This window comes from Erinaceus europaeus, chromosome 8, assembly GCF_950295315.1.
Source record: "Erinaceus europaeus chromosome 8, mEriEur2.1, whole genome shotgun sequence".
NCBI lineage: Eukaryota > Metazoa > Chordata > Mammalia > Eulipotyphla > Erinaceidae > Erinaceus > Erinaceus europaeus.
Window position 1 is genome coordinate 121774765 of NC_080169.1, and position 18520 is coordinate 121793284.

At 51.6% G+C, this 18520-nt stretch overlaps 1 protein-coding gene across 1 annotated transcript; it reads left to right on the plus strand.

The window, feature by feature from the left end:
* Window positions 1–288: 288 nt before the first annotated feature.
* On the plus strand, window positions 289–9234 carry ZNF775 (zinc finger protein 775). Its single transcript, XM_060195759.1, has 2 exons — window positions 289–439; window positions 7464–9234. Exons 1-2 carry the CDS (start codon window positions 289–291, stop codon window positions 9107–9109), a joined length of 1797 nt encoding a protein of 598 aa, XP_060051742.1. The 3' UTR covers window positions 9110–9234.
* The last annotated feature ends 9286 nt before the right edge of the window (window positions 9235–18520 follow it).

Here is an 18520-nt window from a genome sequence, read left to right on the forward strand (position 1 = left end):
AGAGCCTGGGCAGGGGAGCGGGCCAGGCCCTGTGCGTGTCCCGTCCCTACAAGCTGTTGCTGGGCCAGGGGCCAGGGAGACGGGGATCTGGGCCGACGTGACAGGTGGAGTGGCCTTCAGAAGCCACGTGGGCCCTGGTGTGTGTGTGTGTGTTGGGGGGAGGGCGGTGAATGCCGTGTTCTTCTGTTTTCTGGCTTTGGGCCTGTGGCCCTGTTCTGGCCTCTGCAGTGTGTGGCTGTGTCAGGTTAGGAGAGCAGACAGAGCTCATGGGATGGAAGGGGGACAGCCATGGGGCCTGCCGGCGTTCGGGACCCGGTGGCCGGGCTGGCCGGCGAAGCCGTGGCCTGGCGGAGGGCCGTCTCTTGGAGTGGCTTCCTTGGGCTTGTCTGCAGGACCCCGGGCCTATTTGCCAGCCAGCCCACCTGGGTGGCAGGTGGAGGTGGGCCCAGACCTGCCAGCCTGCACCTGTGTCTGTCCTCTGCCCTTCACCTGGGCCTCAGGTGGAGGTTGGGATTACAATCAGAATGAGAAACAAAAATCTCACTTTAACTCCAAAATGTTTCTCACAAGGGAGTCGGGCGGTAGTGCAGCGGGTTAAGTGCACGTGGCGCAAAGTGCAAGGACCGGTGTAAGGATCCTGGTTCGAGCCCCCAGCTCCCCACCTGCAGGGGAGTCGCTTCACAGGCGGTGAAGCAGGTCTGCAGGTGTCTGTCTTTCTCTCCCCCTCTCTGTCTTCCCCTTGTCTCTCCATTTCTCCCTGTGCTATCTAACTACAACGACAGCAATAACAATAACAATAATGACTACAATGATAAAAAAACAAGGGCAACCAAAGGGAATAAATAAATAAGTAAATAAATATTAGAAAAATAATAAGGGTTTATTTTAATTCTTTTTTTTTTCTTTTCTCTGCCATCAGGGTTATTGCTGTGGGTCAGTACTGCACTACCAATCCACCACTCCTGATGGCCACTTTTTTCCTTTCTATTTTTTTTTTTTATTCGCTAGGACAGAGAGAAATTGAGAGGGGAGTGGAAGATAGGGAGAGAGAAAGACGCCTGCAGACCTACTTCACCACTCGTGAAGCTTTCCCCTTGCAGGTGGGCAGCTGGGGCTTCAACCTGGGTTCTTGCTCACGGTAATGTGTGTGCTTAACCCAGCATGCCACCACCTGGCCGTCAGATTTTTGTCTGTTTTAACTGAAGAATGACTGAAGAATAATTGAACCCGAATGAGGTCACACTGCAGGGAGTGGCTGAGAGACGACACAGAAGCAAAGAGCCGTCGTCTCCTGTGACCAGCCTGCTCCTACGGTTCTGTCCGCACTTCTGGGGACTTGTCCTCAGCCTGGGGGACTCAGCACCTCTCCTGGTCACAGCTTCATTGGAAGCTCAAGTGGAAATCAGGGTAGACAGCATAATGGTTATGAAAACAGACTGCCATGACTGAGGCTCCAAAGTCCCGGGTTCAGTCCCCCGCACCACCATAAACCACAGCTGATCAGTGCTCTGGTTAAAAGGAAAAAAAAGGAGTCGGGCGGTAGCGCAGCGGGTTAAGCGCAGGTGACGCAAAGCGCAAGGACCGGCATAAGGATCCCGGTTCGAGCCCCCGGCTCCCCACCTGCAGGGGAGTCGCTTCATAGGTGGTGAAGCAGGTCTGCAGGTGTCTGTCTTTCTCTCCCCCTCTCTGTCTTCTCCTCCTCTCTCCATAGAGTGGGAGAGTGAGAGAGAGAGAGAGAGAAAAGAGAGATGTCTCCAGCATTGCTTGACCACTCGTGAAGCTTTCCCTCTGCAGGTGAGGCCTGAACCCTGTCCCTGCACACGACATCGTGTGCTTTCAACCAGCTGCACCACTGCCTGGACCTCTATTTTACTTCTTTATTTATTTTTTCCTCATTAGGTATCACTGGGACTTGGCGCCTGCATGAGGACTCCCTCATCCCCATCATTCCCAGCGACGGCTTAATCTTCGTTCACGACAGAGACAGAGCACAGAGGGAGAGGGACACACAGCTGCAGCCCTGCTTCACTGCCGGCCTTCCCCCTGCAGGTGGGGAGCGGGGCTTGAACTCGGGTCCTTGTGCGTGGTAACGTGTGCTCTTCTGGGTGTTCTACCGCCCAGCACCCCTCCCCCCACCTGTTAATTTTTCTAAAGAAAAAAACACTGTTTTCTGTATCTTTATCACAAGAGGTGGTTGTGCAGTGTGGGGCTGGGGAGCCCTTAGGAGGTGGGTTTGGGGTCCCCGCCCTCCCTGGACATGGGGAGCCTGGGACACAGGGTCTCTGTCTATTGGCGTTCCCGCTTCAAAGCAATGGCCTCTGGGTCTTGGACATGTCCTGGGTTGTTGCTAACAGACGCTGCCGCAGCATCACAAAGGGACAGAGGAGAAACCTCCAACTTCTTAGGAAACTTCCAGAGAAAATGCTCTGAGAGAAAATGGAGGGGTTTCTTCTCTTTTTGCATCCAGGAAAATATTCTTCCATCCTTCCTGTCTTCCTCCCTCTCTCTCTCTCTCTCTCTCTCTCTCTCTCTCTTTCTTTCTTTCTTTCTTTCTTTCTTTCTTTCTTTCTTTTGCCTCCAGGGTTATTGCTGGGCCTTGGTGCCTGCATCACCACTGCTCCTGGAGGCCATTTTCCCCATTTTGTTGCCTGTATTGTTGGTATTGTGGTTATTATTGTTGTTGATGTGGTTGTTGTTGGTTAGGACAGAGAGAAATGGAGAGAGGAGGGGAAGACAGAGAGGGGGAGAGAAAGACAGACACCTGCAGACCTGCTTCACCGCCTGTGAAGCGACTCCCCTGCAGGTGGGGAGCCAGGGGCTTGAACCGGGATCTTTAGGCTGGTCCTTGCGCTTCGTGCCACTTGTGCTTAACTCGCTGCGCTACCGCCCGACTCCCTTTTTTGTCATTTTCTTCAGATAAATGCTGGGAGTGGAATTACTGGATCATACAGTAGATATTTTTTGAGGGTCTTCCATATTGTTTCCCTTTTTTCCCCTATTTATTTTGGATAGAGCCAGAAATTGAGAAGGAAGGGGGAGATAATGAGGGAGGGAGTAAGGGAGGGAGAGAGAGAGAGAGAGAGAGAGAGAGAGAGAGAGAGACTTGTGGAGCTTCCTCTCTGCAGATGGGGACTGGGGACTTGAACCCAGGTCTTTTGAGACTGTAATGTGTGTGTTGTACCAGTGCGCCACCTCTCAGTCCTCAGTGATTGTACCAATGGCAATGCTATTTCTAATAACCAGGGTGTGGTTACTAGCCTAAGTGGCCATCAGAGAAGGGGTGGCTAGACAGATGAAAAGTTGTGGTGCATGGAATAAAATATTGTGCTCTCATAGAAGGGAAAAATCTTGCCTTTGTGGCATCACGGATGGGCCTTGAGAACATTCTACCAATTGAAAGAAATCAGACAGAGACAAATATGTAAGCGGACACATGTGGAACTTATGTCAGTGAAGAAAACCCCAAGCTTATCAGTACAGAGACCAGACCGGTTGTGGTCAGATGTGAGTGTGTGGCCAGAGTGGGGGGGTTCAGGGGAACAATTTTTCACTCATAAAACACAGAAGCTACAGGGGTGCGAGTTAGTAGGACTGTGCTAGCTAAGGCACTAGCTCTTAAAGTCGCCATTCCAAGAGAAAGTGTCGTTATATACGGGGGCAGATGCTAAGTAGACAGATTGTGATGAGGCCTCTATATTTGTACCCCAAACTGGTAGGATGTCATATGTGACTAATTCTTCAATTAAAAAAAAAAAGATGAATCATATCTAGATGCTAAGCAGATTCTCCTAGACCTTCTTTTAAAAAAATATTTTAATATTTATTTATTCCATTTTGTTGCCCTTGTTGTTTTATTATTGTAGTTATTATTGATGTCATTGTTGTTGGATCTCCTAGACCTTCTAATATGCCTAGTCTTGTAAGACTGATTTTTGTAAGGTATAAAAAAATATGGGACAGGGGTAGATAGCATAATGGTTCTAAAAGAGAATCTCATGCCTGAGGCTCCCAAGTCCGAGGTTCAATCCCCCACACCACCATAAACCAGAATAGGTCAGTGCTCTGGTAAAAAAAGAAAAAAAATGACAATAAATATTTTTTTTCTCAAGAAAACAATTGGTCTTAAATTGCTAGTTGGTCTTAACTAAGTAGTTAACTCAACAGCTGGTCTGAAATAAGTTGGTCTTTCACCACTGACTCTTCTGGGATTTTATTGCTCCAGACTGACATGTTCAAACAGAAAGAAAGAGACAGACAGGGAGAGAGACTGGGGGAGGAGGACACTACCAGCCCAAGCTTCCTCCTCCGGTGTGGTGGCGGTGGGTGTGTGTGGGTGTCACGCCCGACGGAGCAAGTGCACAATCCTATCCAGGCCTGCTGCAGTGCTGAACGTGGATGACGTGGCCACGTGACTTGAATGTGTGCACTGCACCATTTCATGTGTTTCTCTCTGCTTTAATTTAGCTTTGTGTGTGTGTGTGTGTGTCTGTGTGTGTGTGTCTCTGTGTGTGAGTGTCTGTCTGTGTGTGTGTGTTTGTGTGTGTGTGTCTGTGTGTGTGTGTGTGCCTGTGTGTGTGTCTCTGTGAGTGTGTGTCTGTGTGTGTGTCTGTGTGAGTGTGTGTGTGAGTGTGTATGTGCCTGTGTGCTTGTGTGTCTCTGTGTGTGTGTGAGTGTGTGTGTATGTGTGTGTCTGTGTGTCTCTGTGTCTGTGTGTGTGTCTGTGTGTGTGAGTGAGTGTGTGTGTCTGTGTGTATGTGAGTGTGTGTGTCTGTGTGTATGTGAGTGTGTGTGTATGTGTGTGTCTGTGTCTGTGTGTGTGAGTGAGTGTGTGTGTCTGTGTGTGTGAGTGAGTGTGTGTGTCTGTGTGTATGTGAGTGTGTGTGTGTGGTCAGTCTAAGTCTCACCTCAGCCAGGCTGACACAGAGCAGCTGTGCTAACCACAACTACAGTTGTCAACATTTCATTTTTTAAAATATTTCTTTATTCCCTTTTGTTGCCCTTGTTTTATTGTTCTAGTTATCATTGTTGTTGTTATTGATGTCGTTGTTGTTAGATAGGACAGAGAGAAATGGAGAGAGGAGGGGAAGACAGAGAAGGGGAGAGAAAAACATACACCTGCAGATCTGCTTCACCGCTTGTGAAGCGACTCCCCTGCAGGTGGGGAGCCAGGTGCTCAAACTGGGATCCTTACACCAGTCCTTGCACTTTGTGCCATGTGCGCTTAACCCGCTGCACTACCACCCAACTCCCAACAGTTTATTTTATTTTAAATATTTATTCCCTTTTGTTGCCCTTGTTTTTTAAAATTTTTATTGTTGTAGCTATTATTGATGCCGTCGTTGCTGGATAGGACAGAGAGAAGTGGAGAGAGGAGGGGAAGACAGAGAGGGGGAGAGAAAGACAGACACCTGCAGACCTGCTTCACTGCTCGTGAAGCAACCCCCTTGCAGGTGGGGACCTGGGCGCTAGAACTGGGATCCTTATGCCGGTCCTTTAGCTTTGTGCCACCTGCGCTTTACCCACTGTGTTACTGCCCGACACCCGACTGATTTTGTTTTTTATTGCCACCAGGGTTATCGCTGGGGCTCAGCGCCAGCACTAGGAATCCTCTGATCCCAGTGGCCATTCCCCCCCTTTTTTTCTTTTCTAATTTCTTCTTTCTTTTCTAATTTTTCTCTGTGTTTTATCTGCTGAGCTATTTCCTGGCCTCTCCATTGATTTATTTTTTGCTATTTTAAATAAAGAAATTAAAAAAAAAATTACTTATTTTATTTTTTAAAAATAATCTCTTTTTAATTCTTTTTAATTTTTTTATTATCTTTATTTATTGGATAGAGACACCCAGAAATTCAGAGGAAAGAGGGAGAGGGCGATGGAGAGAGACACCTACAGCCCTGCTTTACCACTCATGAAGTTTTTCCCCTGCAGGTGGGGACCAGAAGCTTGAGCCCGGGTCCTTGCACACTGTAATGTGTATGTTTAACCAGGTATGCCACCACCTGGCCCCCTTTTTTATTATTATTATTATTATTTTTTACTTTTTTTTCTGTATTGGGATTGTTTACAGTTGACAGTAAGATACAGTAGCTTGTACATGTGTAACCTTTCTCACTTTTCCATATAACAATCTAGTCTCCCACCTAGGTCCTTCTCTGCCGTTGTGTTCCAGGACCTACTTATTTCTTGTTCATTAAATATTTAATACAGATTTACAAAACGATAAGGTAACAGGTGTATAACTCCAACTGTTCCCTCCAGCAGAGTCCTGTGAACCCATTCCCTCCATTGGAAACAGCAGTGGTTCTCCCAAGGTCACAGATAGGGGCTGATTTTTATAATCATCTCTATCTCTATCTATATATTTTTGCTCATTTTTTCTTTTTGTCCTTTCACTTCCTTTATAGGTCACCCCGACATCCATTACTGCTTCCGAGTGGCCTTCCCTTTCCCTTCTCCTCTCTCAGATAAGAGAAGCAGTGCCTGGCTTCCTCCGGTGTTCTCCAGACTCCCTTCCCATTTAGTGATGCTATAAAACTAAGGTTCCTGGGGACAATTGCTTCAGGTTTTGGTGGAATTGGGGTTCAGGGCCCTCTGGTTGGTCATCTCTGGGAATATGAACCAAAGATCTTTATGGGGAGCAGCAGGTGGGAGTTGTGGCTTCTGTCACTGCTTCTCCGCTGGACATGGGTGTTGGCAGGTGGACCCACACCCCCAGCCTGTGTCTGTCTGTCCCTAGTGGGGCAGGGCTCTGGGGAGGGGAGGCTCCAGGACACATGGGTGAGGGCGTCTGCGCAGGGAAGTCAGGGTGGAATCATGGTAGTGTCTGCAACTTGGTGGCTGAAAGGTTAGGTAAGGTACAAAGCAGGACAAAATGATTAATAAACAGGAACGAAAAAGTACCTCTATTGATTTCTTTTTTCTTTTTTTTAAATTTATTTAATTTATTTATTTACCCTTTTGTTGCCCTTGTTGTTTTTCATTGTTGTTATAGTTATTGTTGTTGTTATTGATGTCGTTGGATAGGACAGAGAGAAATGGAGAGAGGAGGGGAAGACAGAGAGGAGGAGAGAAAGACAGACACCTGCAGACCTGCTTCACCGCCTGTGAAGCGACTCCCCTGCAGGTGGGGAACCGGGGGCTCGAACCGGGATCCTTATGCTGGTCCTTGCGCTTTGCGTCACCTGCGCTTAACCCGCTGTGCTACCGCCTGACTCCCCTCTATTGATTTTTTGAGCCTTCCTGCGTCTCCTGGACCAGTGCACAGAGAAGGCAGCTGCTCAGCCCTGTATCTGTGTCCTGAGACTCTTTCCTTCTCTCTTTCTGCCTCTGCTTACTCTTCCTTCCACTTTCTCCACTCCCCCTCTCCTCATTTCCCTCCTAGGGTCACCCCCTGGCCAGCTGGCCCCTGCCTCCCTGCACCCTCCCCAGCAGTGAGTGACGTCCACCCCCCTCTCCCTTGCCAGGGTCTGGTCTGGCCATGAAGATCAAGCAGGAGAAGCCAGAGCAGATGCTACCCCCGCTCTCCGAGAAGGATAAGGAGAACATTTTCCAGCTTCACGGGGGCCTCCCACCATGCCAGGCCCTGGGGAAGCCCGGAGTGCTGGGGGGCCAGGAGGAGCCTGGGGGGCCCAGGTGGAGCCTCCCCGCTGAGCAGGAAGGAGCACGGGCCATCCGTGCTTCTGTGGCCGCCCTCCCTGCTGGTGAGGGTCACTTTGTGTGTCTGGACTGCGGGAAGCGCTTTAGCTGGTGGTCCTCCCTGAAGATCCACCAGCGCACCCACACCGGGGAGAAGCCCTACCTGTGCGCCAGGTGCGGCAAGCGCTTCAGCCAGAAGCCCAACCTGGCCCGCCACCAGCGCCACCACACGGGCGAGCGCCCCTTCTGCTGCCCCCAGTGCCCGCGGCGCTTCAGCCAGAAGCAGCACCTGCTCAAGCACCAGAAGACGCACGCAAGGCCGGCCGGCCACACCTGCCCCCAGTGCCAGCGCTGCTTCCGCCACCAGGTGGGCCTCCGCATCCACCAGCGCGCCCACTCCCGGGACCGACAGGTGTCCAGGGATCCGGCCCCCCGCAGGGGCTGTCACACTCGCCTCCCGGGCGGCCGCCCCGAGTGGGCTTGGTTGGGACTGTGTCAGGGTGGGTGGCACCAGCCTGGATCCGGGTCCACCGGTTCCGCCGCCGTCGCCTCGGACCAGCAACATCCTTTTATCTGCAACGAGTGCGGCAAGAGCTTCTCGTGGTGGTCCTCGCTGAACATCCACCAGCGCACCCACACGGGCGAGCGGCCCTACGCTTGTCCCGAGTGCGGCCGCCGCTTCAGCCAGAAGCCCAACCTGACCCGCCACCTGCGGAACCATACCGGCGAGCGGCCGCACCCCTGCCTGCGCTGCGGACGGAGCTTCAGGCAGAAGCAGCACCTTGTCAAGCACCAGCGCACGCACCTGCAGGGCACCCAGGGCGGACGGCTTCTGGGTGCCGAGGACAAACATCTGCAGGGCGCCCAGGGCGGACGACTTCTGGGTGCCCAGGACAAACATCTGCAGGGCGCCCAGGGCGGACGACTTCTGGGTGCCCAGCGCTCGCACCTGCAGGGCGCCCAGGCCACACGCTGCGCCCTGCGCAGACAGAGCTGCCCCAGCCGGGCCACCCTGCGCACCCACCAGCATGCACACGCCTCCGCCTCCGCCTCGCCCCTGCGCCCCGAGCCTCCCCGGGAGCCATCGGCCGAGGGTCCCCCTGGCCTGGCCACCCAGCACTCATCACCCCGGGTCCCCGGCCCCGGGGATGTGCGGTGGGGCCGCGCGGTGAGTGCAGGGCTGGGCGGGCAAGGCCAGTTCATCTGCAATGAGTGCGGCAAGAGCTTCTCATGGTGGTCGGCGCTCACCATCCACCAGCGCACCCACACGGGCGAGCGGCCCTACGCCTGCCCCGAGTGCGGCCGGCGCTTCAGCCAGAAGCCCAACCTGACCCGCCACCAGCGCAACCACACCGGCGAGCGGCCCTACCTGTGCGCGCACTGCGGCCGCGGCTTCAGCCAGAAGCAGCACCTAGTCAAGCACCAGCGCACGCACCGCGGGGTGCAGCTGGGTGCCAAGGACCAGGCGCTCTAGCCGGCCATGTGGAGGGCAGACACGGACGCCTCCCGGGTACACAGCCGGAGCCCATTGTCAGGGCCCTGAGATTAGCCGCGTCTCACTCAGGGCAGAGAGAGAGCATAACCCAGCAGTCGCCAGGTTCCAAGAGGTCAGGTGGGACAGTGACAAGTGTGCGTCTTCCATCCCAAGCTTCCAGGGGGGTGTTTTTTATGCGTTATATTAAAAAGGAATGATCACACGCGCGTGGCACAAAGCGCAGGGACCGGCGTGAGGATCCCAGTTCGAGCCCCCGGCTCCCCACCTGCAGGGGAATCACTTCACAGGCGGTGAAGCAGGTCTGCAGGTGTCTGTCTTTCTCTCCCCCTCTGTCTTCCCCTCCTGTCTCCATTTCTCTCTGTCCTATCCAACAACGACATCAGTAGCAACAACAATAATAACTACAACAACAATAAAAACAATAAGGGCAACAAAAAGGAAATAAACATTTTTAAAAAAAGGAATGATCAAAGAGGTGTTTTTTTTTTTTTTTTTAAGTGAAACATCAGGAGACAATGTCCAGCCACCAATAACGGGTGGTCGGTCATACATCACACAGATGAAGATCTGAAGACATGTTTAAGGGTGGAAACATCAGCATGAGGGAGCTTAAAACTGTCATTGTCCAAATGTCATGACGTCAGATGCGTTCCTGTGATGCTGTGAGACACAGTTTATTCTGGCTATCCCAGGCTCAGTCTCCAGACCCTCAGGGCAGCAGACAAACAAGGAAAACATTTTCCATCTATATGTCTTTTTTAAAAAGATTTTTAAAAAAGATTTTATTTATTTATTTATTAACGAGAAACATAGGAGAAAGAACCAGACATCACCCTGGTACATGTGCTGTCGGGGATTGAACTCAGGACCTCATGCTTGAGAGTCTGATGCTTTATCCACTGTGCCACCTCCTGGATCACTAAACTTTTTTTTTAAATCTTTATTTATTGGATAGACAGCCAGAAATTGAGAGGAAGGAGAGAGAGAGAGAGAAGGAGACAGACACCTGCAGCCCTGCTTCACCACTTGTGAAGCAAGTGGTGACCAGGGGCTCAAACCCGGGTCCTTGTGCACTGTAACATGTGCGCTCAACTAGGTGCGCCACCACCCGTCCCTTTTTAAAAAATTATTTATTATTGGACAGAGACAGAGGGGGAGATAGAAAGAGACAGGGAGACACCTGCAGCCCTACTTCACCACTTGTGAAGCTTTCCCCCTGCAGGTGGGAACTGAGGGCTGGAACCTGGGTCCTTGTGCGCTGTAATGTGTGTGTGTGTAACCTGGTGCGCCGCCACCTGGCCCCATAATGTGTGTGTGTAACCTGGTGCGCCGCCACCTGGCCCCCACAAAATGTCTATTTTGTGAGCATGGAGGCGAAGTTACAATTTAGTAAGATTTCTAATAATAAGGACCAGGAAGGCTGGGGTCACAAAGTTCAGCGGGCAGATGTCATAGGTGGACATGGGGGTTAGTCGGGGGGAGGGGGGACTGGTCAGGACAGCAAACTTTGAGACAACCCCCCCACCACCAGGTGTCACCCAGAAGGTCTGAGAACAGAATTCTGGAAGCATGAAGGGAGCCCCCTAGGGAGGCACAGGGAAGGCTGAGTGGAGGGAGAGGTGGGCTGGGCTGTGCTCCTTCCCCCTGCAGTTCTGAGGCAGGAGAATGGAGGCCAGGTCTATGACCCTCTTGGGGTGGGACCCCAGACCTCAGGCACTGAAGAAAATCTACCCCACCCCTCTCCAGCCCCATTTGAGGGCTCTGACAGGCTCCAGGTAGGAATGGCTCTGGCCCAGATGCGTCAGCTGTCATGGTGACTGGGGGACAGGGACCTTGGGAGTCTCAGCTCTGGCTGACACAACGATGGCAGCCCACAGTGAGGCCGGGGAGGACCAGGCACACCTGCAACTCAACAGGGAGCAGCGTCAGGGACGCTTCTGGGTGACAGTAGCAGCGTTAGCCGTGGATTTTTTTTTTTAAAGTTATTTTTTTCCCCTTTTGTTGCCCTTGTTTAACATTGTTGTGGTTATCTGTCGGGCTGTGACGTGGAGGAGAGAGAGAGAGGAGATCCAGGAGAGAGGAGAACCAGAGCGGAGAGGGAACACAATTCTTTATTCGCAGGCACCTCAGAGTTGGGTGAGAGCGCAGCAGTTCGGGCCACGTGGAGCTAGCCAAAACGGCCCCCTCCCGCTAAGCGCAGCACCTTTCTGCTCACAGAGGTGAAAAGCGGTGAGAGAGAGAGAGAGAGAGAGAGAGAAAGAGGGGCGGAACTAGAAGGGCTTTTATGGGAGAAAGTCGGGATGTGATTGGCTAGGAAACAAGGTATTCAGGGATAGGATAATGGGAAGGGGGCGGAGCAAACAAGGCACTCCAGGATAGGATAAGAGCTCTTGGGGATGGGAAGGGGGAGGAGCAAACAAGGCGCTCCAGGATAGGATAAGAGCTCTTGGGGATGGGAAGGGGGAGGAGCAAACAAGGCGCTCCAGGATAGGATAAGAGCTCTCGGGGATGGGAAGGGGAGGAGCAAACAAGGCACTCCAGGATAGGATAAGAGCTCTCGGGGATGGGAAGGGGGCGGAGCAAACAAGGGGCTCCAGGATAGGATAATAGCTCTCGGGGATGGGAAGGGGGCGGAGTAAACAAGGAGCTCCAGGATAGGATAAGAGCTCTCGGGGATGGGAAGGGGGAGGAGTAAACAAGGCGCTCCAGGATAGGATAAGAGCTCTCGGGGATGGAAAGGGGGAGGAGCAAACAAGGTGCTCCAGGATTGGATAAGAGCTCTCGGGGATGGGAAGGGGGCGGAGCAAACAAAGCGCTCCAGGATAGGATAAGAGCTCTCGGGGATGGGAAGGGGGAGGAGCAAACAAGGTGCTCCAGGATAGGATAAGAGCTCTGGGTGGTGGGGTGGTGGGAAGGGGGCGGAGCAAACAAGGCCTCCAGGATAGGATAAGAGCTCTAGGGGAACTAGCAATAGCCTGAGGGGACAACATGGCAGATGTGACTGCATCTGCACAATTTCCCAGCAGTTATTGATGTCGTTGTTGGATAGGACAGAGAGAAATGGAGAGAGGAGGGGAAGACAGAGAGGGGGAGAGAAAGACAGACACCTGCAGACCTGCTTCACCGCCTGTGAAGTGACTCCCCTGCAGGTGGGGAGCTGGGGACTCAAACCGGGATCCTTTTGCCGGTCCTTGTGCTTTGCACCACGAGCACTTAGCCTGCTGCGCTACCACCTGACTCACAAAAAATCTTTTCACACCCCCTGCTTAATCTGAGTCACCTGGGAGGAGAGGGGCATGGCTTTGGGTTGTCTGCCCCTTGGCAGGCTTATGTCTGCTGCTGGGTTCTTGGGCTCTGACGTGTCCCAGGTTTGAAAAAGACTAAGTCTTGACACTTGTGGACAGGTGTCAGCATGGTCTGGAGAGGGGACCCACCAGCATGTTTCCTGACTGTGACCCTGAACACACTTCTCTCACAGTATTTATTTATTTATTTATCATTTCTTTATTGGGGAATGAATGGTTTACAGTCGACAGTAAAATACAGTAGTTTGTACCTGCATAACATTCCCACATAACAATGCAACCCCCACTGGGCCCTCCTCTCCCTTCTTGTTCCGGGACCTGAACCCTCCCCCCACCCCAGAGTCTGTTACTTTGCTGCGATACACCAACTCCAGTCCGAGTTCTGCTTAGAGTTTTCCCTTCTGATCCTGTCTTCTCTTACAATATGTATTAACCAAAGCCTGCGTTACATCAGAGCTTGGAAGGAGGGCCACCAAAGCCTTCTGCAGGGGCACAGAGATTCTGACAGTCAATGGTAGACCCCCAGAGCACACTCACACGGTCCTCCAGCGCTGTGCTGGGTCCTGTTCTGTCCGGGCAGTCCGTAGTCTATCTGTGAGGGGCCGGGCGCATGCTCAGCTGAGGCCCTAGGGCTTCCTGCCTTATGGGGAGGTGGCTGTTGACCCAGCTGCCGGTAAACTTCCCTCATCCACCTGCTGCCCCTCGAGAACAGCAGCCAGTAGCCTGAGGGGAAACATGAGTGCCTGCAGGTGGTTAGCCTTCTTTCTTCTCTGCCGAGCTCGGGTATCTGAGGAAATGCAATAGCAGGAAATGTGCCAACGGGTGAGGGTGGGGTGGATAGATAGCATAATGGTTATGCAAAGAGACTCTCACGCCTGAGACTCCAAAGTCCTAAATTCAGTCCCCCGCACCACCATAAACCAGAGCTGATCAGTGCTCTGGTTAAAAAAAAGGGCCGGGCGGTGGCGCACCTGGTTAAGCAGTGTGCCAGGACCTGGGTTCAAGCCTCTGGACCCCACCTGCAGGGGAAAAGCTTCACAAGTGATGAAGCAGGTCTGTCGGTGTCACTCTTTTTCTCTTCCTTTCTATTTTCCCCTCCCCTCTCAATTTCTCTCTGTCTCTATCCAATAATGAAGAAATAAAATATTAAAAAAAAAAACAACTGTATCAACAGGGCTGGGGAGACAGCATAATGGTTATGCAAATGACTCCCATGCCTGAGGCTCTGATGGCCCCAGGTTCAATCTCCAGCACTACCCTTAGCCAGGAGTGATCAGTGCTCTGGTTTCTCTCTCTGTGTCTTTCTTTTTCACTAGAATAAATAACAAGATATTAAATACAGAATATACTTCAATAAGAAGAAGAGGAAGAAGAAGAAGAAGAAAAGAAAATGTGCCAGTAAGTCACAGGCATACTTCAGGGTACCTCAACATCAAGGAATAGACATCCAGAAATCTGGTCGCTATCTCCCAGGGGGTGGCGGCCTGAGGCAGCCCTGCCAGCAGGACTTTTTCTGAGGGTGACTGGCCAGCCCGGGGCTGGTCACAGAACACATGTGACCGCTAAGCTGTTACCATGTGGCTGGTGAGGCCCAGGAGCGGGCTTTTAAATATGATTTGATTGCAAAGTCACCACCTGCGACTATTAATAGGCAGTTCTGTCTTAGCGATAAAAGTCTCTTCCCATCAACAAGAAGCCAGAGAGTCTCTTCCCTGTGGGCCCCTACCTGCCAGGCTAGCTTTGTGGGTGGAAGAGAGAGACGACCAGGGACTCATGGCTGAGTGGTACACAGTTCAGTCTTTATTCATGTGGAACGCAGCGCAATCTAAGCTATCTCTAATCACAATCTTGTCCTTATATATCCTGGGGCTGCCAGTGCAGATCAGCTTAGAGGCTCTCTCCAGAGCCTGTTAGAGACGGAAGTCCTGGTGAAGTGCTTCTGATGATTCCCGTGACAGAGCAGCTGTATAAATACTCACCAAGTAGGGTGGAAACAGGATGTGACGTAGAGAGGGTGAAGCAAAAAGAGATTGGTGGAAATCAGGGTGTGACAAGGAGAGGGGGCAGAGCAAAAAGACATCATGAACCAGTGGGGATTAAACCAATGCCCTGCAGGCAGGGTGGTGCTCAGTTAACAGTGGTTATTTAAATAGAATACAGTGTTAAGCAGGGGGGATTAAACCAGTGAAGCAGAAGGGGGTCTTAGAAGCACAATTTAGAAGCATACCAACACCTACCCACATCTAGAAAGGGTTTATTTTTTTGCCTCCTGTGTTATCACTGGGGCTTGGTACCAGCACTATGAATCCACTGCTTCCATTTTTTTCTTTCTATTTTATTTTTACTTGAACGGACAGAGAGACATTGAGAGGGGAGGGGAGACAGAGAGGGAAAGAGAAGTAAGACACCTTCAGACTTGCTTCACCTCTTGTGAAGCGTCACCCCGGCAGGTGGGGAGCCAGAGGCTTGAACTTGGATCCTTGCACTTCATACTATGTGCGCTAAACCAGGTATGCTGCCACCTGAACCCCAAATATATATGTATATTTTGCCTCCAGGGTTATTGCTAGGACTCGGTGCCGGCACTGCAAATCCACTGCTCCTGAAGGCTATTTTTCCTCCATTTTTTGTTGCCCTTGTTGTTCTTGTTATTATTATTGTTACTGTTGTTTTTAATGCTGTTCTTGTTGGATAGGACAGAGAGATAAAGAGAGGAGGGAAAGACAGACGGGGAGAGAAAGATAGACACCTGTAGACCTGCTTCACCATCTGTGAAGCGACTCCCCTGCAGATGGGGAGCCGGGGGTTCAAGCCAGGATTCTTACACCTGTCCTTGCACTTTGCATCATGTGTGCTTAACCCGCTGCACTACCACCTGACTCCCCAAAAGATTTTTTTAAAATTTTATTACATTTATTTATTTCATAGAGACAGCCAGATATTGTGAGTAGGGGGAGATAGAGAGACAGAGAGACACCTGCCACCCTGCTTCACCACTCGCAAAGCTTTCCCCCTGCAGGTGGGGACCGGGGACTTGAACCTGGGTCCTTGCGCATTGTAACATGTGCGCTCAACCTGGTGCGCCACCACCCGGCCCCCAACACATTGTTTTTCTTTGGATGGTCAGATAATTGTGGACTCAAACCTCTGGCTTTGCCATTTCAGCTGTGGGACCTTGTGCAGGCCACCTGCGAGTGGCAGAAGGGCACAGGAAGCTGTCAGCAAGGGGCAGCTGTTGTCACAGCTTCCGCCCCCCTGTGTGTCCAGGTTCCTGCACTACAGAACTTGTAGATGTGAAGACAAGTCGCTTTCCACACAGACCCTGCACTAGGGGTCGCGGGCACGCTTCCGTTGTAAATAACGTCCAATTAAAGTGATTTGCCCGGGCCGGGCGGTAGCGCAGCAGGTTAAGCGCACATGGCGCCAAGCGAGAGGACCAGCGGAAGGATCCTGGTTTGAGTCCCGGGTCCCCACCTGCAGGGAAGTCGCACCACAGGCGATGAAACAGGTCTGCAGGTGTCTGTCTTTCTCTCCCCCTTTGTCTTCCCTTCCTCTCTCCATTTCTCTCTGTCCTGTCCAACAACGATGATAGCAACAACAACAATGATAAATAACAAGGTCAACGAAAGGGGAAAACATAGCCTCCAGGAACAGTGGATTCATAGTGCAGGCACCAAGCCCCAGTGATAACCCTAGAGGCAGAAAACATAAGATAAATGACTCGCCAAGGCAGAAGCTTAGGAGTTGAAGGCAGGGGTTTACTCTGCATAAGGACAGGCAGCCAACAGTGGTCCTCAGACAGCAGCGACCCTTTCAACCTTTTTCATACCTGACACAGAACTGCCTCCTCCACCCCTGGGCTGGGCTTCAGAGTTCACAGTCTCCCCAAATAAGGAAAGGAAGAGAGTCTGAGGGTCTCTACTGGAGGGTTTGCAAGCACTGCAGGGAAATATTCTCTGACCTAAAGAATGCAGTACTAGGGGTCAGGTGGTAGCGCAGTGGGTTAAGTGCAGGTGGTGCAAAGCGCAGGGATTGGCGTGAGGATTCTGGTTTGAGCCCCCAGGACTTGGCTGTATTGGTTTCAGGGGCCTAGAATCCATCCTAGGAGGACAAACCCCTCTGTCTTGCTACAGCCGTATATGAATAAGGAGCCTTTATATCGAGCACGGGTGATGTGTAGCATAACCTCACACCGTGTAGCGACGTCACGGCTCCACGTGTCTCCACACACAGAGTGTGTTTTTCTTCTTGGAGTCTGGTTCAACAGGTTGGATCAGCACCTGTTTCTGTTTCCTCCCCCAAACTCCATTAAAACGATGGGTGAGTGGAAGGGAGTCAGGCGGTAGTGCAACAGGTTAAGCACAGGTGGCGCTAAGTGCAAGGACCGGCCTAACGATCCTGGTCGCTTCACAAGCGGTGAAGCAGGTCTGCAGGTGTCTGTCTTTCTCTCCTCCTCTGTCTTTCCCTCCTCTCTCCATTTCTCTCTGTCCTATCCCACAACAACATCAACAACAACTACAATAATAACTACTACAACAATAAAACAACAAGGGCAACAAAAGGGAAAATAAAAAAAAATAATAAAAAATTAAAAAAAAGAAAAGAATGCAGGACCAGTGAGCGTAGATGGCTATAGTTAACGATCTGTTTTTAAAAGGTCGTCTTGTACTAAACAACTGTTCTATTCACGTTCCTTTGAACACAGACCTAACCATTTTTCACACCTTGGAGGGCATTCATTTCTTAACCTCTGCGGGAGAACAAGGCTTGCACACAGCAAGTCCCGTGGGTGTGTCAGTTTCTGGCGCTTAGAGACTGTCTTGACACGCTGCTGCAGCGTACCACCTGGCTTCTAAAGACCAGTGCATAACCCTCAATTAAAAAATGCTTCACTGCTCAAACCAAACCAAACCAGAACAACAAACTGCTACTCTCCATGAGGCCCCGCAGTGACTTCTGGCCTTTTTGCTGCTTAGGGGTCTTGAAACAAACAAACAAACAAACAAACAAAAGCCACAGCCCCCATACCGCACAGTAAGCAAACCTTCAGGGTTTGACTGAGTCCATGTTTCAGGTCATGTCTTTGGTTTATATTTCCAGGAAGCGGGGAGGGGGGTGATGGGTGGGGTGGTGCTGGTGGTGGCGCACCTGGTTAAGCGCACGTGATACAAAGGCAAGGACCCGCTCAAAGATCTGGGTTCAAGCCCCCTCTCCCCACCTACTGGGGGGGGGAGGATGCTTCACAAGTAGTGAAGCAGGGCTGCAGGTGTCTATTTTCCTCTCTTCCTCTCTATCTCCCCTTCCTCTCTCTATTTCTCTCTGTGCTGTGTCTGACACAGCAGGGGCTGTAACACCCCCTGGAGCACAGCTGCTGGTCATGGCAACTGACACCTGAGGTCCACGGGTGCTGTCAATACAGTCCGTGCCCTGAACTCTCACACTGTGGTGTGAAAACAGGGTGCTCAAGACCCCAGTGTGAAATCACCACAAGGCTCTGCTGAGGGGAAGGGAGCAGCTAGCTGGGGCAGCTCCCTGGTTCCCTTCCCCAGGGTTCTAGCCTGGCTCCTCCGTGGAGGAGTCACAAAGAGACCATCATGTTTCAGGGAGAAGAGGAGCATTTATTGGGAGAAAGTAAGGACAGAAAAGGAGAAGGGGGTAGTTGGGCTGTAGCGCAGTGGGATAAGTGCCTGTGGTGCAAAGCGCAAGGACCGGCATAAGGATCCCGGTTCCAGCCCCCGGCTCCCCACCTGCAGGGGAGTCGCTTCCCAGGCGGTGAAGCAGGTCTGCAGGTGTCTGTCTTTCTCTGCCCCTCTCTGTCTTTCCCTCCTCTCTCCGTTTCTCTCTGTCCTATCCAATAACGATGACATCAATAACAACAATAATAACTATAACAATGGCAACAGAAGGGAATAAATAACTATTTAGAAGAAAGAATGAAAGAAAAGGAGAAGAAAGTACAAGCACTGAAGGAAATCTGCTGAGGCCTGACCCTACTGCCGTGGGAAGGGTTTATCTTGCAGAAACAGACTGGAGGCCACTTGCAGAGAAGCAGCAGGCCCCTCGGCCACACAGGAGGATATACCCC